The sequence below is a fragment of the Filicampus tigris genome, chromosome 1 (assembly GCF_054856515.1).
Source record: "Filicampus tigris isolate MCC_2025a chromosome 1, RoL_Ftig_1.0, whole genome shotgun sequence".
Classification (NCBI taxonomy): domain Eukaryota; kingdom Metazoa; phylum Chordata; class Actinopteri; order Syngnathiformes; family Syngnathidae; genus Filicampus; species Filicampus tigris.
In genome coordinates, this window is record NC_141217.1 from 22,097,410 (window position 1) to 22,125,206 (window position 27,797).

General features: G+C 42.5%; 1 protein-coding gene across 1 annotated transcript in view; it reads right to left on the reverse strand.

Moving 5' to 3' along the window:
* Positions 1–930: 930 nt before the first annotated feature.
* LOC147153253 (protein FAM110A) overlaps positions 931–27,797 on the reverse strand; it is a 33,892-nt gene continuing 7,025 nt past the window's right edge. Inside the window, exons 3-7 of the mRNA XM_086026511.1 lie at positions 14,760–14,833; positions 13,879–14,088; positions 10,560–10,687; positions 4,881–5,188; positions 931–3,681 (exon numbers count right to left, since the gene is read on the reverse strand). Coding sequence (XP_085882637.1) covers positions 2,301–3,671 — 1,371 coding nt within the window. The 5' untranslated portion in view covers positions 3,672–3,681; positions 4,881–5,188; positions 10,560–10,687; positions 13,879–14,088; positions 14,760–14,833 and the 3' untranslated portion in view covers positions 931–2,300. The remainder of the gene's footprint in view (positions 3,682–4,880; positions 5,189–10,559; positions 10,688–13,878; positions 14,089–14,759; positions 14,834–27,797) is intronic.

Consider the following 27,797-nt stretch of genomic DNA (forward strand, 5'->3'; position numbering starts at 1 on the left):
ATTTGTAACTTTGTGGGATGCCGCTGGATCAGCAGTAGAGACGAAGTGCTTGCTCAATTAGACGTGTGATTTGCTTCTCGCTATATTGTCCACGTGTCCGGTAGTTTTAAAATGGTTCTTCAGATCGTAAAATCCACTTGCAGCAACTTTCACATCCTTTTTACACGGAACGCTGAACGAGAATTGAGGACCTTTTGTTGACGATTTAATCCATCCAGCATATTTGCCTTGGAGGGATTCCCATTCTTTTTTGTGTCGACCTGATCCTTGAGTTCTCCTCTTCTTACTTGTCGGTTCTTCCATGCTTATTTTCGCAATTATAACTGGTTGATTCTTCGATTAGAACACAAAGGCCTGACTTCGAAATATATAGAAACGGATATAATGTGACGCGCGTGCACATTATCATGCTCTATGGACAAGGCCGCAATACGCCCGAAAAATAAATGCTTGATCGAGGATAACATTTGCTAGTGTACCGCGACAATATTAGCAAGCGCCGATGACGTTGTCGTCTGCTACCAGTGACCGAGGCGATCCGGATTAGAGCCGAAATGGGCAAGACGAGATCGGTCTAACAAATAACGAGTTTTGAATATTTTTTTTTTCCCGTACAAAAATTGTGATACGGCGTACACAATTTGAAATGATCAAAAAACGTATAAAACACGGGGAAAACATATAAGTTGACATGTATGGTAGAGACAAGCATTCTCACTCACATCACACCTATGAAGAGTTTGGAGTCTTCAATGAACCTAACATGCACATTTTTGGAATGTGAGAGGACCCGGAGACAACCCAAGTAAGCCCAGTGAAGTAAATGCAAACTCCACACAGACAGGCCGGAGCTGAGATTCGAACACAGATGTGGTAGAATTAGCTTGAAAAAAAGAAACAAGGTAAAAAAAAAAAAGTCAACACAGACAATGAATGTTCTTGAACTGTGTTTTAATTATTAATTATAGTTTCAAAGACACCATTTTAAAGCCTTTCGGACTCTTTGGGCATCCGCATTTCTGGGCTACGGTCACAAGCGTGTGTGACATGACAGCTTAAAGGAGGAATGTCCTGGAAAGAAAAAAAAACCTTTGCGGTAAGATTATGTCGACACCCACTAACTGACATTTTCATCATTCTCACACACATTGCTCCACTGTATTTGTACGTGTGTGTTTCTTCTTTTCATCCTACATAACTATTGTGGTCAATATGAATGGATTGCACTTCAGACTAAATTCTGTACACAAGTGTTGACTGTACACAAGTGTTGAAAAAAATACATTAAATGACATTTTCCAAATAAATATTGGTCCATTTGTGTTAGTATGCCAAATATATGTTTCCTGAGACATTTTTGTTTTTAAATCCAGAGTGAACTGTTTAGTATAATAAAGTTTAACAGGGTTGGGCTCAAGTCTTGAGGGATTATGGTGGGGAGGGGGTGATTTGAATTTTGTATATTACAGTATTATGAGCATTTGTGGCTTAAGTGATGTGGGGATTTTTACAACAGTTCCTCTGAGGTTTTCTTTGTATTTTGAATTGCATGGTGCACCGCATAAAAAACGATCGCGGGTGTTGTCGCCCACCCCTGATCTTAACCAATGATTTTACCCTTTTGTGTGCGAAAGGGAAAATCTTTTTTTTTTTTTTTTCATGCTACTTGATCTTCATTTTAGCAGCTTTGTGCTGGGACATGCGAGGTAAACACGATTTATCCCGCAGCCTAATCCCAAAAATGAGCGCGTGACACACGCACACACACCCGATATAATGTAAGCTGCTAGCATGTTGATGCTAACTGACTTGAAAATGTGTGTTGGTGCAACCAAGTACGTAGTACAGCACATGCGTGCTTTGTTGACATAAAGTGCCAAACATAAACATTACACTTGCATGCCAACGGAAACGAGTACAATAACAGTCTTGCAGCCAAAAGTGATTTTGAAAAGTACAAAAGGTGTTCATGGAAGCTTTTTTTTGTGACTTTCACAGCATTAGCGAGGTTCTCTGTGCTACGCTCGCACAGATTCACACTGAGACAGTACCGTTCCTTTGCCTGAGGAACCCTCCTCATCAGTCTATTATTGCTTACAGATACAACGTAACATTGTTCAAGTTAAAAAGGAAGAGCACGTTACTTCCTCAAAAGTCTCCAAATGTGAAATGTGAGTCTCCATCGGAAAGAGATGAAAAATGTCGGACGTAAGGCCACCAAAGACGAAAAGACGGACTTCCCTTCTTCATATAAATACAACAACAACAAAAAAAAAAAAAAAAAAAAAGGGAGTTTTCGTCTACACGTTCGAAACGGCGCTGTTAGCGTCTCGTGCCTGTCGGATACCGTAGAGCCACTTGATGACTCGGGCGTTCCTCTCGATGACGGAGATGCCGTAGGGGACGCGCTGGTTGCCACCGGCGGGCCCCTCCTCGTCGTCGTCCTCAAAGTCCTCCCGGCCTCTGTCGGCCTCGTCCCCGCACTCCGAGCTGGGCGTGCTGACGCTGCGGAGCTTGGAGATGGACACGATGTCCGAGTTGGCCCTGGTGAAGCGCTCCACCCCGCCCATGCCCTCCACCTCGTCGGGGTCCAGCCCGCAGTAGTTGAAGAAGCGCTCCAGGTCGGCCGTGGCCCGTGAATAGCGGTCGCTCAGGTCTGACTTGGAGCGGTGCAATGACGGGTGCTTGCGGGCGGAGCCCTTGGAGCTGGCGTTGGACAGGCGGGTGAAGGCCGGGGAGGCGGGCGGGATCATCCCCGCACGGACCAGCATGGGGCTGGGCGGCAAGTAAGAAGGGGGCGAGGGCGCGGTTCGTGCGGTGGTGTTGGACTGGGGCTGGTGAGGCGTGTTCTGGAGGGCCGGCGGAGGTGGCGGGGGGAGCTGCGGATGTGCTACTTGACCTTGGGCAGTTTGTCGGGGCCTAAGTTGGGGCCTCTGGGGTTTCCTCATTTCTGCATGGGGTCGAACGTCCACCCTGCGTACCGTGACAGTATTTGGAGAGACGTAGGCCGTCGGGACGAAGATGCGGGGCGCCCGTGCCGGGACGGGCGGGGGACGATGGCTGGGGTTGAGCGGGGATGACGTGCCGGACGAGGTGGACGAGGACGTGGCGGCGCTGCGCGGTTTGAGGTTGTTGAGGAGACGGCTGCTCTTCTCTTGCTCTGCTGACAAGCTGCTGCCGATGCTCTTTGCTCCCGATGAAGGGGACGAGGACGAGGGGGAGGTGGAGGACGATGACCGCGATGAGGGAAGCGGGCCGTCGCATACGTCGTTTATGAGGTTGTTCAAAATATCCAAATTGAGGGGTGGTCCTCGTCTCCCTCCCGGCCCTTCCCTCACGCCGCCGCTGTCCACGCTAGTGGGGCAGCGCAGAGTTTTCCGGGCCGGGGGAGCGCCCATGTGGCACTGCAGGATCATGGCCGGGGGGACGAGGGGTTTGCGGATGATGGGCGGCTTGACCGGCGCCTGCCGCGTCAGCGCCACCTGCTGGCTCTTGACGTACTTGGCCTTATCCGCCTCCAGACGCTCCACGGCGCTCAGCTTGCGGGTAGCCGGCTCGGCCGGGCGCCGGAAGTAGTCGGGCCCCTTGGTGAGTATCCTGAAGGGCATGGCGGAGGCGAAGGGAGCCCCGGCCAGGCGACCGTCGGAGGGCCGCAGGGTCTCCACTGGCATGCTGGCGCAGCTGTGAGACAGCAAGAAGACTTGGCTTTAGACTAAAGCTTTTTGATTTAGAATAGCATGCAAAGCAAATACAACAGGCAGAACAGTGATTAGCATATTTATATACTTCACAGTTGTGAGGTTTGAGGTTTGAATCCCGGCTTGAGCACAGGTACTCTGGTTTTCTCATACAGTACATCGCAAAAAACATGCTTGTTAGTTTCCTTGAAGACTCTAAATGGCCCATCGATGAAAATGTGAACATGGTTGTCTATATCGATCAGCCGCTAACTAGTCCAGTGTAGACCGCGCCAGTGACACAAAGTCAGCTGAGAAAGGCTCCGACCTATCAGTGAGTAATGAGGACAAGGCCTTTAGAAAATGGATGGATGAATGCAGAAAAGCAACATGAGGACATCTTGCTGTGTTCCCCACATTCAAAGCTACTCTTCAAAAGGCACCGACTGCCCCTCCTTTCGTATTATTATACTTTTTCCACTATACTGTCCATTTGCTACTCCACAGTTTGAACTTTGCTGCAGCATTCAGTTTTCTAGCCCTCATTTGTGTCCTTATCTCCTCCTCTCCAGCAGCAGATGTAAACGGTGGAAAAACCAAGCATCCATTTTCAATAGCGATTGTCGTCACTGCAGGTGTGCGAGAACCTTGAGACTTTGGGTCAAAAGTGGGGCACACCCTCCACTGGTCGCTAGGCCAGGGGCACACTTGGATACAAGTGAGCATTCACACTTATGGGCAATTTTAATTCAAGTCAATTTACCCAACATGCAACATTTTTGCAATGCGGGAGGAACGTGGACGGAGTACTCGCAGAGAACCGAAGTAATCAGGCAGAGAACATGCAAACTCCACACACGAGCCGATACTCAAACCCCAAAGCTCACAACTGTGCAGCAGACATGCATACCACTCCGCCAAACCATACCATTTACTGCTTTTGTCCAAAACACGCAACCAAAGTCTCTCCTTGAGCTGCAGAGTTCATAATGTTAATAAAAAGAGATGTTTGGCTTTGATGTGACTTTTGTTGGTTACAGATTCATGTCGCGGCAAACTGAAGGGGTCAATAAACAAAAGTGAAGCTTGAATGGACAATGCGCTTCCACATGTCCTCTCTCAGCTTGAAAATCACTCTTTTGTACTTTTGCCTTTTCTTGCAACGCTCCCCCTCCCCCCTCCAAGCCCCTTCAACGTGCTTACCGCTCTCTTATGCTGATGTTCTCACTCCTCTTTCTATTCTATCCTTCTTCCCTTTTCCCCCCTAGACCGGCCTCAGTGAATGGCTTCTTGGAGGACAGGGTCCGTCGGGGTCAAATTCCACATCGGGCCAGCAAGGACACCGCTGTCGGGCTCGGCGGTGGCCCAGATTGGGGCGGGGGGGGGTTAAGCCTTCTATCGGGGTCACCGGTCAGACTCTTCAAGCAGAGATCAGCTGATGTGGATCAGCCGGCGAACAACAACATTCCCAAGTCAACGTGTCCAGATGTGATCGGACGCAAACTCCAGTCCTGATGAGTGGAAAAAAAAAACTCCAAATCAAATGCCAATGGAAGTCTATTCCAGGCACGCACCCACACACACACACTCACCCTCTCGTTCACACACTCACACACTCTGGCAGCCAGTCGGGACTCTCCTCAATACTGAAGTGGAGCAGACGGGACGGCACTTAATACCACGTCTGGCTCCTACAGCCCTCCAATCACAGCCGGGCCTTGGACCTCGGCATCCCACAGGGGGGTGGAGTTAGAGGCGGGAGTCAAGCATTCATTGGTTTACCTCGTAAGAGATCCTGACCAATCAGACCCCTCCCCCCATGTGAGAACAACAGTGCACCGAGGGAGGGATTTCATTCAAATGAAAATTCTTTGAAAGGGAGAAAGTGTGTGTGGGTGGGGGGGGGGGGGGGATTCAACGGGCAAAACAGCTGCAAATAGCCGTTTTTATTTTTGCACAATGACTCGCATTAAAACTGTGCACAATAGCTCCTTTTCTTGGATTGTTTTGTTCTCACAACAGAGGATTGCGTCACTATTTTTGTTAGATTGTAAACAGACTGTCATGTAACTACTTCTACTTTTCAGCGGGCTTCTGTCGACAGTGGTAAAAGTTTCTGACTGCTTCTGTTAAAACCGTTTCTCAAAATTCCTTCCACCAACATCACAGCACTCCACTCTGGATAACATTACCCCCTCCTTCTTCTCACCTCCGCAAGATCAATCGCACATTTTTTAATTAGTCTTTTTATAGCCGTCTTCCTCAACACGTGACCCTGTTTTCTCCCCTACCTCTCTCACTTCATCAGCTCAGAGGCAGATCAGCAGCAGCAGAAAGGGCAACGGCAAGCCTGGCAGCACGCAGGCACGCGCGCACACAGAAAGACGTGAAGCCATGGAGGATTTGAATAAGTTGATCTTGAAACTGAATCATCTCAACTATTTCTCAAGGAGCAGGATTCTCAAGTGTGCAAACATTCAGTTGCTAACAAACACGTGTCTAATTGGCAAGCACACACAGATGAGGGCACTGTAGTTGGGCCAATCAAAGGGATTAGACACACACATACCTTCCCTTCAAATCCACACTCCCATCTGTCCAGAAGGAGGAAAACCGATCAGACATCCACGATTATTATGTAACATGAGTTAATAAACACTGAACCTCTACCTATTCACCAAAATGCCCAGGTCCTTCTAAGACGCCATGTTAGCGGAGGAGTAGCTAGCGTTAGCCATCGGCTAATAGCTGGCCGGCTTGACAGCGAAGCGGCATATTAGTGGAAGATTCCTCCAACGGTGAGGAAGGAATTTCAGAACACCGGAACTTTGTTCGTTTCTTATATGATGACTGTTATGAAACGGTACAGTTTGCCCAACCTTAAGAGGCGTGCTGTTACAAATTCAAATTCTAAACTTTACAACTTCAAGGTCATTTAACTTTGGAAGTCCTACTGTAAATGAAACCTCAAGTCTGGCTGATCGAGTGGCAACATACACAATTACCTTTGACACTGGTTAACCTGCTCGTTGTGTGTTGAATTTTAACACTGGATAGTAATATTGTACTGTAAATTAGGCTGCTATATCAATACAAACAAGTAAAGCATAAAAAACAAACCTTCACTGGTCTGTATAGTTTTGTGAAACTTGAGATGCGAACTCGACATAGTATTAGGATATGATTCAGTCCATAGAAATTCACTCTGGAGAAGGACTTAACCCGACGTGCGGTCATTGAAACCTCAGTCACCGCAGGTTGGGTAAGCTGCAACCTTGTCTTTAACCATAAAAACGCACCCCTATGCAGGCCATATTTAGCATCTTTTCATGTCTCATAAAAGACATTTTTTAATTCGTAAGAATGGCGCTCATTTGCTTGGTGTTTTTCACTCGTGAAGATTATACAAATTCTTTGGCAGAGGTCGTAATTCCGTGGGTTGTAAAAAGCCTGCGTTGTGCCTTGTCATTAAAAGTCCTCATCAACGCTTGTCTACAAGAGACCTCCTTGCACTCACTATTGTAAACAAATCAATTGAGGCTGCCAATGAAAACCTGGCGAGCTGTGAGTAAAAGTGCTTGGCAGATATGCGGTGTTATAACAATCTCCATTAACACGTACATGCAGAATGACTTGAAAACCCAGCAATATACAGGAAACGGCAGTAGATAGTGACACCCCTTTGTAAAGAAACAATATGCACCAACTGCTTGCATTCTGGTTCAAAAGTGTGTTTGTTGCCATGTTTAAGTAATGTGTTACAACTGAATGCTGTAGTTGAAGCAGTAAAGATTAAAAAAACAAAGGCAAAACCCTCTGCTGGAGAACAACTCATTATCTTGGACTGTGGTGCACTCTTGTTATTAATTCACATTTTCAGTCCAAAATTCAGTTGTTACGTAAATGAACGGCACATTCCAGTTTTTAGTTTAAAGAGAAAAAGTGCCCCTGACGAGGGTGAAAAAAATGTACATACATACATAGAAACATCTTCCTAACTAGAGAAGCCATCAACATGCAAATATTGGCACATAGTAGTGAGAAAAGCAGCCATTGTCATTCAACGGCTCATCGTTCCGGGTTGGGCAGCTCAATGGAAAATGAGTGCAAAAAAGCAACATTCACCCTCTCAATCATTTGAATAGGGGCAGTTTGTTGGCTATATGGTGGGGGTGGCGGGCTAAACACAAGAGGACTCCAGAAAGAGTTGTCAGGCCAGAAATATTGTAACCTTACTCTTTATGCAACCATCACATCATCGCTGTCGTGTGAAAAACACTTGCACCTACGCTTACACACCACGTGTTTCCATGTTATAGCCATCGCATTAATGTGAACATTTTAAAAAGTTAAAAAACTGGAAATAAGTGTTTTTCACAGGACAGCAACGACATGCAAGTGCGCAGCGTTCGAGGTGAATAATGTAAATCTTTAAAAGTATCACTTCCCAACATCAACTGTACTTCCTGAATTACATTTCTCCAGGTCTAAAGGTTCCCCCGTGTTTGTGTGGGCGCTAGACAGTGCTATGAATAACCAAGACGACAAAAACAACCCTCCGCTTGTCCGTCATTCCATGTTTGCCTCTGCAGTTACAACAGACGACGCCTCCAAAAATGACAAACGTGCCACAGGAACCCACCGCAGTCTCAGACCGAGGACTGACATTTCATCAGGGAAACTGGAGCCATTTCACGGTCATGTAATTATGATGAAAACACTTTTTTTAATGTTGCTTTTTGACCATGATATTAATATGTAAGAATATGACTTACAATTACGTATGTCTATGACCGGACATGTGCATAGTGTGGGGAATCCATGAGGGGAACAGCTGATTTTGGCTAGCCTGCAGAGGAATAATTAAAGGGAAACTTGGGCCTGGGAACAATTTGCCACTTTATATTTTCCTCACACTTTAGTTTCAGGGTGGCTGAAGAAGTACAGACAGAGGGAGGAAAAAAGTATTTGAATTGGATTTGGATTGTCTTAAATTTCTGCATAAATTGGTCATAAAAGTATGATTATATAATCAGTCTGCACAATGAATACCACACAATCAATTACGTTTCTATATTTTTGTTGAAAATAAATATATAAACATTCACAGGACACGGGGAAAAAGGAAATGAAGCCTTGGATTTAATAACTCTCACCTCCTATGGTAGCATGTCTGGCGTGAATAGCTTGCTTGAGGTCATGCTAGAGCATCTCAAGGACTTGATATATACACTTGTGTAAAGCTGGAAAAGGTTACAAAAGTATCTTTACAAGTTTTGATGTTCATCAGACCACAGTTACACAAATTGTTTATAAATGGGGAAAAAAATCCACTCTGTTCCTGAAGACTTATACAAAATTACTGGCACATGCTAAGATCGCCGTTGACAAATTTACCATACGTAAAACACTAAGGAGGAGGAAGCTGTTGCTGTCTAAAACAAACATTGCTGCACGTTTGAAGTTTGCTTAAGAGCACTTGGATGTTCCAGAGCACTACTGGCAAAATATTCTGTGGGCAGATGAAACCAAAGTTGAATTGTTTGGGATGAACACACAATGCCATATGTGGAGGAGAAATGGCACAGCACACTAACACCAAAACTTTATCCCAACTGTGAAGAATGGTGGAGAGAGCTTAATTGTATTGGTGTGCTTTACTACCTCAGGGCTCGGACAGCTTGCTATCATCAATTAAAAAATTAATTCACAAGATTATCGAGATATTTTGGGAAGGAACTCGAGGCCATCCGTCCAACGGTTGAAGCTCATAAGAGGACGGGTGTTGCAACGGGACAATGACGCAAAACACAGAAGCAATCAAGAACAGAATGGTTTCAGAAGAAAATACCGGTTCTGGAGTGGCCTAGGGTAAAGTCCTGATCGCAACCCGATTGAGATGCTGTGACATAACCTCAAGAGAGCTATGCTGGTGAACCTTTTGTAAAGTGTGATCCAAAATTCATCCTGATCATTGAACATGTCTGATCTGCACTACAGGAAACATTTGGCTGATGTTATTGCAGCCCAAGGAGGCGAAACAGTTATTAAATGCAATGGTTGACTTACTTTTTCCTCCCTGTCCTGTGAATGTTATGCTCGATAAAAATATTTAATAGTTTGTGTGGTATTGATGTCAGCAGATTCTGTTTGTTTATTCTTGTGGTTTAGATGAAGATCAGACTACATTTTGACCAATTTATGCAGAAATGTTGATAGATTCCAACGGGTTCGAATACTTTGTCCTCCAACTGTAGCTACACTAGCAACACAGTGAAGAAACAGTGCTCAAGAGTTGAAAAGGGGAAACAGCATCCATCCATGTCAAATAAACATTGCCAGACATAAACAAAGTGCGTTCACGTGCATGCATGTGTGTATTCTGTGACGCAGAATGTCCCGTCGTATCACAGTGGCCGTGATCCCACTGGACATTGCCCGGAGATTGTACACAAAAACAACAGAAGCTGCGTAAAAGAAGAGCCACTCTTTTCTTGACATTATTTTCCAGGACTTTACCATCTGCTACAGTACGTCAAGTTATCACAACATACACTAAGAAATTCCACCCCCATGTTATTTTCTACAATTGCACCTTATATTTTGTACATTTAACCAGATTGATTCAATGTTACCAACTACCACAGAATATTGGCTCAGAAAAATGAACGTCTCTCTCAAAGCTGTGAAGCGATTTTCATCATAAACACCAAAAGAGCCGTTTGAAGAAAAAAAACACTAATATAAGATCCTACTTGGATGTTGACATCTAAATTACTTTCATGGCTAAGTAAATCAAGACGATGGAATAGAGCTGACGGACTAATGAGCTGCTGATGGGTTTTAGAGAGGCCAAAACCCATGCTAGCATCCATAACTTACCTGTCGCCATCTCGAAGCCCTCGTCATGGTCGCCGCGGCTCAACTGAAACCAGGGATGTACAAAGTATGTATTTCATCTCAGAGCGCACAGCCAAAGGTAACGGCACGCCCACTACAGCTCTCTATCACTCAACACAGGGGACAGAAAGAGGGGGAAAAAGCTCACACTCGATATACAGTACAGTATACAGCAGCACTCTTGAACTGAAAGTCACCAGTGTTGGTGTTTCTTTGAAGGAAAAAAAAAAAATCATACTTATGTTTGAAAAGTCAGTTAATCTAGCAACAATGTCATATGGAAACACTGGACAGCAGAACTGTTCTAAGGAAATATGCAATTTGATTGGTTGGTACTGCAAGGCAGAGAGAAGCAGAAAAATAATTTTCCAGGACAACTCAAGCTTTTCTAGGACATTTGACTTTTCCCACCCCTCATTTTCCATTTGTTTTCACTGACTGGAAAAAAAATCATTTTCCGTGTTTTTCAGGACATGTGGGAACCCTGAATTGCCAGCAAGGCCTTGTCTGCTGGCCAAAAAATAATCAGAAGCACTGATCTACAACCTAAATTCTCATATTCATTTCACAAAATTGTATTAATTTATTCCTATGTCTATTTTCTTCATTTAGTAGCGTTTCTCTTGGATGCACTGCATATAGTACATGTACAACGTTTTTTTTTGTCCGATAAAAATCAAAAAGATTTAAGCCTCTGTGTGCTGCCATGTCAATGTAATCTGCCCAGGGCCTTCTAAATCTGTAGTGCTGGCCAATTCGATTTAAACTACAGTATATTACAAATAGCACAATTTCTGCAACAAATCAGATTTTAAATCCTTCCTCACAGGGCCATAATCTCTGGCGAGTATGTTTTAATTTAAATTAGTTATGTTTATGTCATGTTAGATAAATATCAAGCTGCTCTAGATTAGGTACGTGGCACAGTCAAGTGCTGTTATACTGCGATTTGGTTTAGCATTGATGGATTCTGTAACTACAATGTGGTGGTGGTGTGGAAAGGTGGATTAAGTCCGCACTGAAGGTCCAGATACCAAATGGATGGTCCGCTGGATTTAAAAGTTTTTATGATTTGTGGGAAGGCAATATTAGTATCCCAACACTATATGCCTATACATATTGTTTGCAATAGAACAAGCACATCTTTAGAAACAAATAAAATAAAATAAAATAAAACTCTCTTCTTAAAGAGTCAGTAACTTCTCTGTTTGTTTGGACAGATGCTGAACTTTCCACTATGACACATGCAAAGTTACATTACTTTGGAGTTTGTGACAACACATTAGCCTGCTGACTCACTGTCTACACTTATGAAAAAAAAACTGGATGATACGTTGCTTGGCTGATGAACATGCAACACTGGCTTAGTGCAATAGCCCCAGGACAGCACAGCTTCCGGTTTGAAGTCAATAAGGAGCTTGAAGGGAGAGTTCAAAAGGTTATCAGCCACTCCCTTTCAGGGCTGATTTAGGGATCTGCCAGTAAAGCTAATGAAGACAGAGGGGCAAGCTGGAAAGCAAGAGACTTAACAGGAGTCATCCTTAAAGCACTGGCTTTGAAGATATCAGCTTCCTCCGTGCGTGGCTGGGTGGAGAACATCACCCACATAATGCATGACTGTGCAGTGTGTGGACTACAGGAGTTATGCAACTGTTTTGCACAAGGGTTTAGTCAACTGCAAGAGCGAGCAGCGAACCATGAACAGTCCGGTATTGCATTTTTATATGCACCCCCAGGCCCGCCCTATCACCTCCATCCACTACTGTCCTCTTAACCCCCTCCTCCCACACAGCCACCGTCTGTGGCTCCAACAAATATTAGACTGCCACGCACAATTGCCTCCGGGGGTTGCAGGTCTGATCAATTTTTTTTTTTGCATGCCTGCCTCCAAGCACCCCTATTTTTCAGCGTTTGTCAAGGGGAGGGTTTTGACAAAGTAGGTGTCGAAAACAGGTGGCCAAAAAAAAAAAACAGCAAAAGGCAACATCAGACTTACACATATTGGCCAAAGCAGATCAAAATCCTGTTCACAAAAAAAAAGTAGAGTTACTAAATGTCCACCTTCCTCCCTGCTCCCTTGAGACTTAACAACATTACACTCAATAATTATGATATAATATTTATTCATTCATTTACTGCTGAGATAATAATGATGGTTTGTTCCAGTGGACGTCACGTACAATGACACTTCTTGCATGCTCTTGCCGTTTTTGTTCACATTCACAACTGCATAATGCATTTCATTTGCACAATACAGTAGCATAGGATTTGTGTGGACAAGTATACTATTTTTTACTTCACTCACGCAGTTATGCATTTGAAACTTGCTAAATTTGCACTTGCAACATAAAGCATAAAAATTAACCAACTCAAAACTCTAACCCCACCCCCCAAAAAAAGTGAACATATAATCGACTCTTCATATTACTGTATATTGTCGCTGTCCTTTGAAAAACACGCATGTCCATTTTCCCCTTTAATGTGATTTTTTATTTTTTAAATTGCAAATTTGGACATACGTGTTTTCACAGGACAGCAATGACATACAGTAACAGTACACAACAAATCGATGGATTCAAATCAAATGTCAATGAGAATTGTTTGTTCAGCTACTGTTAAGTCTATTTTTGGTTTGGTAACAAAAAATGTCTCATTGTCATCAATAGTAAAGACAATTTGCAATGTTGGTAAAGATTTTAGCAAGAAACACTAGATAGACCCACAATATTTGCTTTAGCAGGCCACATAAAATTAAGCGGTGGGCGGGATCTAGCCCCCTGCACCTTGTGTTTGGCACCTGTGCTTTAAACGTACAGTGGTACCTCTACTTACGAACGTCTCTTCATCCGAAAATTTTCAAGTTACGAAACGCCTCAACAGGAAAATATTGCCTCTTGTTACGAAAGAAATTTCAAGATACGAAAGGTGAAAATACAGTATGGGCTGCTAGTCGCAGCTCCGGAGTTTCCTGAACGCAACATACTCATAGCTGCTCTGCCATTGGCTACTACCTAGCATCTTCCTGGCATCCCATTGGCTCTCACCACGTAAAAGTGTCACAGCTGAGAGGGAATTAAAATAGAGCAGAGATGCTAAATGTTTCAATCATATTTTTAGACTGACATTCCAACTCAGGAACAGCTGCCTCTCCGGGAGCAGGGTTGTTTTTTACTCATGTGACACGATTAGCAATCTAAACAGAAACTTTAACATGAGCCCTCCTCCTTTAAACTACACCTACACAACCTATGTCTACACACCAGTTTGTGTCCAAACAGGACAAAAGCTAATGTTTACTTACAGGATGTCCACGGCTGAGCGACAAAGTCCCAAACTCTGGCGAAGACAGGAAAAGCACTCCAAAGCAGCTTCAGCTCCCCAAAGGCGAGCCAGAAGCAGCTCCAACTAAGCACGGTGGCGGTGCAGGTGGTGTGTGCGCAAAGCTGCCCGTCCTTCTGCTTCTTAAGGATGAGATTCTCTTTTCCTCCTAGTCAGACAGGCTCCACCCACTCTGTCAAAAACCAGGAAAAGAGGTTGAAAGAGTGGGCAGGAAGCTTTTGTTTGCTCTGTCACGAGAGCTTTCAAGAATTTGTCATAGGTCATCCTGACTGCTCTTTTCCTTGGCATTTACACCTCACACACTGGCATGAACAAGGAATGGGCACATTATTGGGGGGGGGGCGTGTTAATTCGTGGATTTCATATCACAACCCTTTTAAATGGAAGGTGATGTCACAGAGAATTGGGCTGAGAAATACCAGGGACAAAATAGTTGTAAGCTTCAGGACACAACGGACACACATAAGTCATAAATCTCAGGACAACGTCAGGGTGGATCAAAGCTCAAGAAAGAAAAAACAGTTCAAGTCTAGAAACTTCGATTAGCTCCCATGACAAGCAGAATGAGCGAGTTTTCTTTGTGCTTATGAAAAGACAGCTGTATGCTTCACTGTTTTTTGTCCTGATCTCAGAACTGATATTTTATCCATTTGTACTTCAACGTCAACGGCCCCACACCACACCGGCCAGGCTTATATCGATGCCTGTTTGTATTGGAAAAGCAACGGAGAGCAGGCCAGCCTAAGCCAGGCCGGTGCAGTGTGGTGAGGTGTGTGGGGCCGTTCTGGAACCAGGAATGGAAAAGATACATAATAGTCCTAAGCCGCAAATAAAATGTCATACCTGCCTGACAATGTCTTGCCTGTTCAATGAGCTGAGGGTCCCCGTTTATAGCAGGAGATATGTTCCAGAATCACCTGCAAGAGATGGAAATCTGTGATACAGAGCCCTTAAAGAAACAACAACAACAAAAAATGTGATGTTTGTTGTTTTACCCATCCTATATTCTTTAAACCACAGCTGGGCATTCCGCCCCAGGGACGGAAATGGGCGTCCGCCTGTCCCGGACAGACGCCCATTTTGTGGTCGGACGGACGGAGGACAAGACATCTTTTAAAAAGGACGGACTAAGCAAGGGCGGACGTGGGTTTTCGTCCGTCCCTCTATTTGTCCTTAAGTACCGACTGAACGTGTTGGGTTGGGTTCTTTTAAAAAGCAAGACCACCGCATGTTCTCTTCTACTGAGCCGCCTTCATCAATTGCCTGCACAACGCTTTTTATGTGCTTCCCAGTAGTCACATTGCACATGCATATTCTGCCCTCTAGTAGTTCAACACATCGACAAAATGTAAGGAAGGAAGCGCTTTAAAAGGACAAGGACGGACGGGGTCGGAGGACGATTATTTTTATGAATAAGTGCGGAGGCACGAGGACGGAAGGGCATCCAGGTCGCGTACGGAGGACGGACCGGCAAAAAAGGGTCAGGTGCCCAGCTCTGCTTTAAACACATTTACATTTATTAAAACACCAATTTTGAAGATATTGTAACCATTATTTTGAACACACACGCACAAACATTCAAAGAAAATGTGTAGTAAATACTGTATTGTAGTTTCTGTTTTAGTACTGTATGTGTGCTGTGAGATTTTTCCAATGTAAAATACGTGCCTTTAGTCAAGAAAGGTTGGTAAACAATGGTTTAAGTGTCCTATTGTTTCTCCCTTGTGGCTCAGTCTTGCCTCGCATTATTGCAGAGTATGCAGGAAGAAAAACAAAATGGATATCACAGATCCTCAAGCCTCAATTACGTAGATAAAAATCAGATATGTGACTGCAATCCAAGCGGTCAGCTCGGCTATACCGCGTCAGTGCGAGCCCGATGTCATGGAAATGTGCCGATCAATAACCTATACACAATCAACTCGTAGTAAATCAAAACTACAGCGGAAGCAGAGCGATTCACCGAGAATTAAAGAGAGGGAAAACGATATGAAGTTATGGTGAGGTTACATGCCTTTTAAAGTGTGTCGCTCTTCTGACCCAAGGTTTTTTCGGTCCTGGTGCTTAATTGATAACTTACATTTTGGCGTTTTACAAATATGAGTAAAAAGCAAAGAGGAGGACAAAACGTAACTCAGACATGCTCTAGGAGACCAAAAAAAGAGAATTATTCAGTGTTTATCTCTGAATGTTTGCACACAACTGTTCTTTTAGGGTACTTCCACGTAAATGAAGAGACTATTTAACAGTTATGAAAGGTGCATGCCAGTAAGTGAGAAAGTTTAGTGGAAATGTGATAACATCTGCAGTTTAAAGTAGGTGTAGTCGAGGATATCCTGTCATAGCATGGTTTGGAAAAAGACCAGCAACAGAAACAGCTTGAAAAAGGTTGCATGGTCATGTAAAGCCAAAGGGAAATTATGCATAAAGGCACTTGTTTTCATCGCTAAACGTCACTTTTTTTCTTGCACGTGTTGGCCGGGCTGCTCTCGCTATGCAAACATGAACAGGCGTGCTCATTTGAAAGGGTGCACCAGGGCGGAGTGCACCAGGCCAGCCTCCCTGTGGTGCACAGTCAACACACTAAACACACACAACACGCATGGACGCTGATCTGCACACACACACGCACACGCACGCACGCACACGCACGCCCCGTCTAAAAGGCAAACACATGCCGGCTGGGCATTGGTGCGTCATTCTCCGGATGCCGTGGCAGGGAGCGAGCGGACTTCCACTCGGACTCCTCAGACTCAGACTGGCAGCCCCAGGGTCAAAAATAAACCAGTGGGAACGTGGACCGCCCAATAAATAGTTCCGCTGGGTCAACAAATTCTGACACCAAATTGATCTTCATCTCCAAAGAGGAATAGCTCTCAATATTGCTTACAATCTTTTTTGCCTCCACTTCTCTTTCACTTTGTGAAAAAAAAGATTGATGGTTACTTTTGTTGAGATGACAGGCAATCAAAAGGAATTCCATTGCTTCTTTGTTTCTGAACAGGTCAATACTTGATGGCAACAAAAGAAATGGGGTTAACGACAAGAGTATAGACAAACAGAAACAAAGTGAAAACGATTACATGCTCAAAAACAAGCATTTTAATATGTACACAGCTCGGGCCGGATTTAAAAAAATGGTGGGTTGTGTCAGGACGGTCATCCCGCGTAAAAACTGTACCAAACAATTCATGCGAGTCACTCCCTGTGGTGACCCCTGACGGTACAAGCTGAGTCACCACATCAGCAAAGAAAAAGAAAAAAAATCCAGAATTCAAATATGGTAGAAAAAGAAACAAAACCCTAAAACACAAAGGAAGCTGTATAAGAGGCCATTCGGTTTTTAGTAGAGATGGAAAGCAATAGAGTTGCTAAGAGACGCAAAATACATCCCTTATGTTCTTATTTGCTAGCAATTTGTGACTCTTAGCATAGAGATTCAGAGCATGTGAGGCAACATAACAATGTGGATCAGTTGTCGTCGGAATATCGCCTCTATTTGTCCACAGATTTGTCTTCTTGTTCATTTTTTTCCCTCTGTGCGGCAGAGCAGCAAGCGGCATATCATGCCCCGGCCGCACAATCTCAAAAGTGACACGAAAGTAGCTGCTCAACACTTTCTCCATCCACAGTTGCATCATGGGACGTCAGCAAAGCACCACACAGATTTGTCGGTCCAATTTTTGCAAACGTGTGATCAAAAACAATTTGGGCTTTCATAAATAGGCCCTGTTACAACCAGCCCCAGAACTTGGAACTGTTCTTTAGATCTTAGGAAGGAACATAGTTTTCTCTCCATTTTAATTGTCACACCATCTTTGTATCATAATTCTGGTTATCAAGGGCACCATTTTTAGATAGCGCAAGTTAATCTCTCATTCCTACGGTGTCGACCATCCTGCAGTAGCTCTAACCTGCTTACAATTGTTTTTCCAAGCCGGCCTCCCACTTTTTGTCCCAAAGCTCACTTCAACACTCTCACCTCATTTGCATGCTATGCAATCTCAGTGCCCGAGAGAGAATCCTATCTACATAAAGACCTGGTGAGCGCTCCAGCCGGTCCCTTAGGCGGTGGGAATGCACCCCCATGAGAGCGCACACCTTGGCTGGATGCCACAAAATGAAGCGGCAGGAGGATTAAGAAGGGTACACAAGAGTGTGTGGTGTTCTCTGCTTAGGCCAAACACTCCAGGATCCAATTAGATTCTCTGAGCCTTCATCTGGAGACGGCCACTAAACAAGGAGGATGAGGTCACCGCAGATCGAGAACACGCCGACATACACACATTCCACGAGCGCAACAACCCTCACGCTACTTCTTACATTTCATCTCATGCCCTGACAGGATTCATCGCGGTCACACACTGGTGACAAGCTCAAATGTCAATGCTTGAATTTGGCTATTTGATTTGGATGGTTATGTTGATGTTGAGACAGTACACATAGGCCTGTTTAAAATAAAATCTATTTTCCATTTTCTCTATGAACACTGTTTGAGATGAGAATGTTGACATTCCCTTACTTCAATGTGGGGCAAGTGAGCCGAGCAAATATTTTGGGCTTGTTTAAACATTAAGAGTTCTTGAGGGCACCACGTGAATTGTTTCTAAGCCCCCCGGCCGCTCCTGTGACACAGGCAGCAGATAAGTAAACCATTCTGCAAGAAGGCAGCACAAACACAGCTATGTTCACGCTTCATAGTTGGGTATTTTTAATGTCTATTTTTCCCCACAGGGCTCGGGGTATGAAACCATTTTAAAGTGAAAAGGAGGGGGAAAACGTGTGTGTGGTGTTGTGGTGGACCTTAATTGCTGTTTTGGCTCCTGGAAGTGGAAACATTGGAAAATGTGTCTCAAAATTTCCAAAAACTTGCATGTAAACTTTGAAAACGGTAGTCTGTCAAAATGGAGGATGGCAAGTATGTTTGGTCATTTTTATTTGGGGTATGTATGAATACATCACAATCAAACTTTACTTTTACTACACTGTATCCAGCTGAGTCACACTACTTTTTCATTCACATTGCATATATGCACTCACAAAGTGTGTAACAGCATCAGTGTGAATGGAGATCTTTGTGACAACATTGTCGATACGGGAAAATGCAAAGGAAATACTGTAAACATCCCTGTTTTCAGTAGGTTATAGTTGCGTATTTTGTGGTCTATTCTCACCCTCTAAATGAAACATTTTCAAACAGACCCCAAAAGCCTACAACCCACATTGGCATTAGAACCAGATGATGTAATTATGTGATGTATTAGAATTTGATGTATTTAGGAAAAACATTTGGAAAGAAGTGTTCTGAATATGAATATTTACCATAGGTGACTATTCTACTTTATGCAGTGGCGGCATCTTACAAATCAGTCACTCCCTAACCAGGGCTGCGTGATCAATCAATTTTATCAATTAATTCAAGTTTATTTTGTCAGAAGTTTTTTTTAAATTAATTATGTTAAGCAGCTTCCGTTTCAAAGTGTGTCAATTTAAAATAAAAAATAAAAAGAGTAAAGTTTACATGCACTATAATAATTTCATTTTATATTCAAGAGGAAGCACTTATTTTCTGTAAATAAATATATATATATATATATATATATATATATATATATATATATATTTCTTTATGTTATTTCTGTTAAGTTAATGGATGTTATTTCTGAAAGCGTGCTTGGAATTCAGAGAATTAAAGCAAATTCCAGAAGAGGAAAAAAACAAAAAGCAAAACTTATTTTGAATAACATTATAATAATTTTATATTTTTAATTTTTAAATAATCATTTTTAAAAAATAATTTGCTTTTTCTTTCAGTAAAAGGGGAATAAACAGGTTAAAATCAGACGTTGGATTTTTGTGAGGAAAAAAAAAGAGATTTATGTTCAAGCTATGTCGCCTCAGCCCTCCTAACATATGTTTATGTGTTTATATTGCACACAAACACATTGCAACACGGTACATGGCAAAAAAACAAAACAATTTATTTGAGTTTTCTGGTCAGTGGGTCAGTGGGAACAGATTGGCGCGGGGTCGGGTCAATAACAGTCAATGTTGAGGCATGTTGTCAAATAGTGTCCTAAAAACAACTCCGGGCTCTGATGGCAAAGGCCAGAGTCTAACTCATGCTGGGAAGGGTGAGGGATACAAGGCTTTCTGGGAATTCCAAAGATGGGGCTGGTCGACCAAACAGAGGTCGGCCTCACAAACATTGCTTCTCATTTACAGGTGAGGCAAGTACCGATCCTCTAAATGTGTATACTGTATATTTACACCCCCACACTGGAACACTTTACTGGAAGGTGATGAGCACTCACATTTAAGCATATAAATACAAATACTTTCAAACAGATGCAAAACAGCCTTGTATAAGCAAGCTTAGTTGGAAATCTTAAAACCAACCAACCAACCAACCAACCAACCAACCAACCAACCAAACAAACAATAACACTTAAGCTTTGTTATGCACATACTGCCCAAAATGAATTTCCTGGTGCAACATACCGAACAAACCATGAGGACATACTGAACTACAGTGAAAACCTTCATTTGGTGCTTTGCTTTTTGATGGAGCTCCTGTACAGCACATCTCACAGAACACCTCTACAAAAAGATGATATGGGCAAGTTTTTAGGCGCTTTTCACCCAGAACATAGGCTGCTCGTTGAATCCCAAATTGTATGCCTTCAGGGACATTCGCCTGCAGATGTTCCTTTGTATTAAAACGTCCCTCTATTCTGAGGGGGAGGGGGTAAAGACACAAATGCAGATGACAGGGGCTACAACATGACGCCACAGAATGTAAATGTAAATGAGTGCCTTTATTTAGAACATGTAAATAAAATAATGTTCAAATAAAAATAAAAGTATACATTAATCTATAGGTCAAACAAGGACGAAAATAAACAGAAACAGAAATTAAAAATCTGGCAAGGCAAAGCAGACTCATAAGCTCGAAAGCATCTTGCCTGGATTGGCCGAACGCCGGCTTGGTAGGAAAATGAGGATATTTTCTGGCTAACTCACAAGTAGACAGGATAGGCCAAGTGAAAAACATCAAAACATCATTAGCATTAGCCACAGTGGTTGGTTCCTCGAGTCAACGAGCCAGCACATCAGGATGAAGTAATTTAATGTTCCAAAGTCTGTGTTGCAATAACCTGAAGTAACCCTGAGACATTAATAAAGACTGGCAACACACCAATGGAGCCAAACTGGATATGGTCACTTTCTCGAACAAAAATAAAGCAACCGAAAACAAACATTTGTTTTATTCTTTCACGACACCAATGGTGAAACGCAAAGCTAATGTAGCATTTGTGCTTGTAGTGTTCCTCCAGCCAAGTGTTCATCTACTACTATGCTAGTGTGTCTTCAATAGGCAAGTACAAACACGTGTGAGGACAACAAGTTATTGTTCATGTGTTTCTTCATATTCACCTACTACTGGCCTGGCATGAATATTACACAATTTTCAGTCATTTTTTTACACGTCTGTGTGAACAAGCTAATTTTGACAACCTTTTCATTTGTACACTCTAGGCAACAGTTTAGTACATGTTTTGTATATACCGGTAATTTTGAAGCATTACGATTATGACCAAAATGATAATCCAGACTATTTTGATCAATATCATGATTATTACTCACAAATATTCATCATGTCAGGGAAAACATCTGTACTTTTGTAGCACTACTTTTCAACAAAAAAAAAAGTAAACATTTGTCTGTGTTAAATCAAACTTAAATGGTTTATCATTTTAGAATAAATTACTATAATACTAAAAAACTAATTTAGTCAAGAATTTAAAACCAAAAGCTAACTGAATAAATATGCTATTTTCATGTTTAACAATAGTTGTTCTAAATCCAAAACACGGCTGCACAGTGGATGGTTATCCCTTTCGAGGCACTCGCTCCACACCATGATGCTCCTCATCTCAAATTTTTGCTGTACTTTCTTCTCTCAACCTGAATCGCTGTGAAGATCCCGCTGTAGGGTGCGCTCACCTTAATGAAGCCTTAATCATGCGATCACTCCCTGCTGTTTGGCTGACTACTGATTGAGAAAGAACGTGTTAAGATATGCAGCACGGCCCGCATTTTAAATGTAAATATCGCTAACGATCAGTATAATTTTATCACGGCAGCCAAAATCATGATTACAATTCAAACTCCATTAATTGTGCAGCCCTAGATACACCTTTAAGTGGGTGAATGCGCAACATGCACGCACACACACAAACACACACACACGCACACACAGAGCATCAATACAAAGATCGGAAAACTACGGACCACGCTGAGTGTACTCAACAGTCCTTTTTTCCGAGGCCATGTGTAAACACAAGTCTAGTGCAATTTTGTGAATAACTCCATCCTGAATGAACCCGAGTAAACTTCTTTCCAGATGAACACAACCTTGATTTTCCTCTTACTCAATGAGGTAAACCAAGTAAGAGCAATTTATGTAGCTAAGCTACAAAACAGATGGGAATGAATTACAGTAGGCAGTCATGTAACACGTGCCTGGACACAAACTGTTATTAAGGTTTGAAGTGGCGTGTTGTTTCCATTAAAACCTTGGGAATAATGCAAGATCCTGTTCGTGTTGGACTGGTTGTCTTCTTTCTCTTCCCGAGCGCATAAAAAGAGTCCACGCTGACATGGAAACTCCTTCCTGGCCTGGAAATGATTACGAGTGCAAATTACAAGGTGGCGCTGCCCAAGGTGAGCAGCTTTTGCATCCTCGTCGCACTCTTAAACACGCTTTGTTCTCAGACAACCAGACAAAGCGAGAGTGTGTTTTCAAAGTGTTCAACTTCAAGTGGTGGAGGCAAATTGCACTTCAAGGATCAGAATAACAACATTTTGCTAATAAAGAGCCCTTCTCTGTCACTATGTCTGTAAGATTCTGTGAGATAATAGCATTTTAAGGAGACATTTAGAAAATAAACGTTTCTGGACAAAACAGTTGTGTGTTTAGAGTGCCTACTCACCCACTAAGCATGAAATAACACGACCGAGGACATTTTACATGTTTGACTATTTCTGTAAATGTGTGTGTGAGAAAAATGTATGTTTCTCAGCCAATTACTTAGCAGCTAGGCTGGCCATAGCAAAAAGAAACAAAAAAAATGATGGCTCATACCTTGAAAAAACAAAGTAGATTGGGTCATTTCTATCTCAAGGCACAACCAAAAATATAAACACATTTTTTAACTATTACTGCTCTGCCATTGCCAATCCAAAGTAAATGCAATTATCTTTGCAAAGGCAGCAGACAGTACACTATCAACAGCCAGTCAACTATGACGCTTTAGGTGACCTTTCAACCAAGAAACCATGTGATGCTGAGGTGGATTTCCTCTTTTATGCAACACTGTCAGCAATGTTAACACAACTTTTGATTTTTTCTAAACAGTCTTTTGGGAAGCCAAGAGCAGCAACTGGACTTCAGGATGAATGGGATGTGTGAGTCACCAACACAGCAGAAACACGTTGTAGAACACGGGACAATCGCACAACACGGCCGCTACTGATATTTATAGCTTTGACAAAGCTTTGTTTTTACTGTGTGTGGACAGTCAGACAAAAAACGTATTTAGTTTGACCATTTGACAAGAAGGCGAATCTTAAAATGACAGTTTGGTGCGGCCACTGAACAAACTCTGATGACTCTGTGCTAAGTTGTGTTACTGAGTACAAATATCGTAGTGTTGTTGGGTTGAATAATCATGACATGAGGAAACACATGAGCTGCGTGCACTTTATGCCAGAGGAAATTCTCTGGTCTGGCAATTTCTTTCTGAATCCATGAAGGATTTAAAGGTTTTTCTACATAACTGTAGTCTATACATTCATGGTCATTTTTCAAGTAAGAAAGCCACATGTGAGAAAATTTGTGGTGTATACAATTGTTGTTTGGTGTTGGTTTAACCTTTTTTGCTTGCCGAGCTACTGCAGAGCCAGCTGCTTGTTTGCATTTTATGGCATCTCATCCCTTGGTAAGATTTCAGGGAAGCATTTTTTTGGCCGACTGAATTCCTCTTGTTGATTGTGTTTTTTACGTTATGTTATTTTACATACTGATTACTTCGGATGGGCGAGTACCAAGACGAGGTATCAGTATATCAGCCGACACAGGCCTTATACAGGCTGTTGATACCAACCACTGATACTTAAGTAGAAAAAATAAAAAATAAATCTGATATCGAGTGAGTCCTTCTTGGGAGTAGTTGTCGCTATACTGCAGCAGTTTGACATATGAGCGAATAGTCATCTGTGTCAGAGAGAAAGGGCTTTGTTTACATTTTTTTGTTATTGTGTTAATTTAAATTTTATAAATCAAAGGTACTAGAAGTATCGGTACTCTATATCGCTGAGTACTCAAAGAGCAAATCCTTGTACTGGGATTGGTCCGAAGAAAAGTGGTATCAAACATGCCTACTGATTACACATTTCTCAAACATACTGTATTATGTTGTATTCAGATTTGGAACTTATTTTCTTAAATTTTACTGTGCATCTTTCATGAACTTTGAATTTGAAATAAATGATGAAAAACAGTGAAAGAAATCAGCTGTGATAAGCTGCAGCTCACCCATGACCTTTATGAGAATAAGCAGTATAGAAAATTGGATGAATTCAGCCCGTTAAAGAGACAAAAAGGAAGAAAAATAACAACTCCACTGCAGTTACTCCTAATAAAATGAAGACATTCTCTGCTTCCCTCAAAATTTCTACCTTTGCATGAGGGGGCCAGTGTTGGGGGCTCGGGCTTGGCTAATGGCAAAACAAGCAGTGGAATGATGAGCTAATGTTTTGGCAACAAGCTGTTTTAATTATCTATTTCAGCGTGACCTCAGCTTCTTTCACCACACAGAGGAGGATGCAGCGCTTATTAGCCTCTCACTCTTCCCATGAGATCAAACGCATGTGTTTTTGCTCAGCATGCCCTCGTTTACGTGTTAAATAGTGGAGCCGAACCGTCTGGATAGGTGTTGATAAGACCCAGGTGATGCAATAAGTGCGCTTGGCATACTGCAAACAGCTGCCCCGAGCGGTGTGTGGGGTGGATATTTTTGTTCTCGCATCATCTTTAGATGGATATTGTCAACGCTAGCATGTGCAAATCAAGATGCAAAGACCAAAACGGCATTGCATGAACTAATTTTGCAGCAAACTGGGTTTAGTTTATATGCCATGATGAAAAGAGAGTTTTAGCTGATTGGCTACACAACAGCGGTCATGAGGCTGAATACGCTTTACACAAGTCACACAAGTTGGAGTATGTGGGTAACAATTTTTTACATCTTAACCGATTTTTAAATGTGAAAGATCCCACACATGAAGAGGAAAACATTGCTATGTATGTTCATACGCTTCTTACAGTGTGTGGTGTACTCAAGATCAGAGCTGGGCGTTACGCTTATGTGACCGACCAGTCCGTCTCTCCGTCACAGACGGATGCCTGTTTTGCTGACGGGTAAAATTTTAAAATAGACGGACTAAGCATATCGCCAACGGAAAACCGTTTAAAATTAGGCCCTGTCTACACGTAGCTGGGGTTCTTAAAAAAGCCGGATACAAGCCTGCGGTTAGCCCCATCATCCACACGTCCCCGGAGTTTTTTCTGTGAAAACGCAAAACTCCGGTCGCAGTGGAGATTTGCGGATATCTCCGGATCCGCGTTTTGCTGTGAACGGTTACACCCGGAGATTTACGTCGTCACCGTGCGACAACAATGCTTTGACGTCATTGCGCGACTTGTGTTTTCAAGCAAGTCAATATGGATTCTTGCAGCGCTGCGTTGGTTATAGCCATTCTTGATGCGCTTTTTGCTTACTGATTGGTCCGCAACCAACCACTGTTTCTCGTTGAAAGGTTTAAAGCAATTCTGAACTCTTGTCGGTTCTCCCGAACGAGTTTGGCGCCGTGTTTTTGGTTTCGTAGAAGTGACGTCAAAGGATGGAATTCCTTCTGAATGGACAGTATTTGGCTAACTACTGCCACCCAGGAGCTTGGCATGCGTTTGAAAACGAACTTCCGCGGTTTAGTGTAGATGCGTTTTTTTAATGTGTATTCCAACGCAGGCGGGGTGAGGATATACGGTTGATAAAAAACCCCGGCTATGTGTAGACAAGGCCTTAGAGGCGACACAGAAAAAAAATACCTTTATTAGTCACTCAAGCCGTGAGTAATAATCATTTGAATCGATGACATCATTGCTAGAGCGCAGTTCGTCAAATTGACGGGTCTCGAACTTCTTGTAGTGTCAAAATCCTTGTACTCCTACTTAAGGTATTAGTTAAATCGAATGTATTATCCATCAAGTAATGTTCTGCAGTTGTTAAGGCACTACCCAAAATGCTAACGTTATGCTACAAACATGAGGGCTCGTTACTATCAGAGTTATTCAGTAAGGTCAATATCACTTTGAAGATTTTGTGTAGCTTTACAGTAGCCTACGTGCAATGTTGGCATGCAGCACTCTAGAATGTTTTGTTTTTCATCTTTGTTTGATACAAAGAAGCCATGGTGCTAATTAGCAGAGCTAACGCCTTCCCGCTAGACATTTAATGATCTGAATCATATTGTGGCTAGGGCTGCCACAAACGATTATTTTGTTAGTCGACTAATCACTAACAGTAGTCGCGATTAGTCGACTAATCGGATAATATATCAATTGCGGCAGATCGCAGCAGCAAGCTGCTGCTCTTATAATAACCATCATTCGCTTACAGCTTGAATTCTTTATGTACAAACTAATCATGAAGACAATTAAGACAATAGTACATTCAACTTGTATTACACTTTGCACTCAACCCATCATTCCTGACATGTTCATAAATAAAGGATCGACTTAAATTGATGGCGATACTCTGGCCTTAAAATTTTTAGCTGTAATTCTTTAGTGCATTTTAAAATGGAACCAAAACTATACACTATGTAGAGTTGCACGAATACAGTGAAATTATCTACGAATACAAAAAGAAGTACAGTACTTGTATACATATTTCACTCTTCTTGGGCACCAAGATTTTTTTTTTTTTTTAAATGGAAGGTAGTGAAATCAGAGGAGTAATTTGGGAAAATGCTCTGCGCTAAAGAAAACTAAAATAAACACTTGTATTGGTTTTTAATTTTGTCTTAATTTAAACTCTATTGAAAAGGTTTTGTTTTTCTTCATTAGTAAGCATAATTTAAAAGTAGTAAATTGATCTACACAATCAAAATGTGGTATGCACCTGTAACAAAAAAAGGAAGGATATGAAATTAGGCATAAGGAAAGACCTTTTTTTTTTCACTATAACATAGTGTCTTGCAACAAACTTAATTATGGGTTTTATTGTTATGTGATGTCGATGAGTGGCACATATGTCGTTTTTGTGTTGAGTGCTGATACTTCCCAGAATCATGAATGCATCACTCCGTTCGCGAGTGAGAGAGAAAGAGAGACAGCAAGCGTGCGCTTCCTGCCTCGATGTCCACCACGGGCGTAAACACACTGAGTTTTGGTTGTTAATAAACGTGAGGTTACTGAATAATGGCTGCTCGATCCATTAAAAAGGGACAACCCCAACTACTGGTCTGGCATTTCATATTCCAGCGTGGACAGCCTTGCGTCTCTACATGAAACTTTTTTAAAAATCACAAAGGAAAACAGTTATAGTTTGTTGTAATTATGAGGCAATGATGTCTGGTCACAATAGACGTCATTTGTCCCCTTTTTCTGTCCAATAATGTCTGCTCAGTGGAAAAATTCAAGGATCAAGTTGTTTTAGTGCGTGACTGACTGGCACAATCACTCTTCCTCTTTGTCCAATTGTGATCATGCGGAAGTGCACAGTGCAGCGAGCTGCCTGCTCCTCTTGCCTTCAA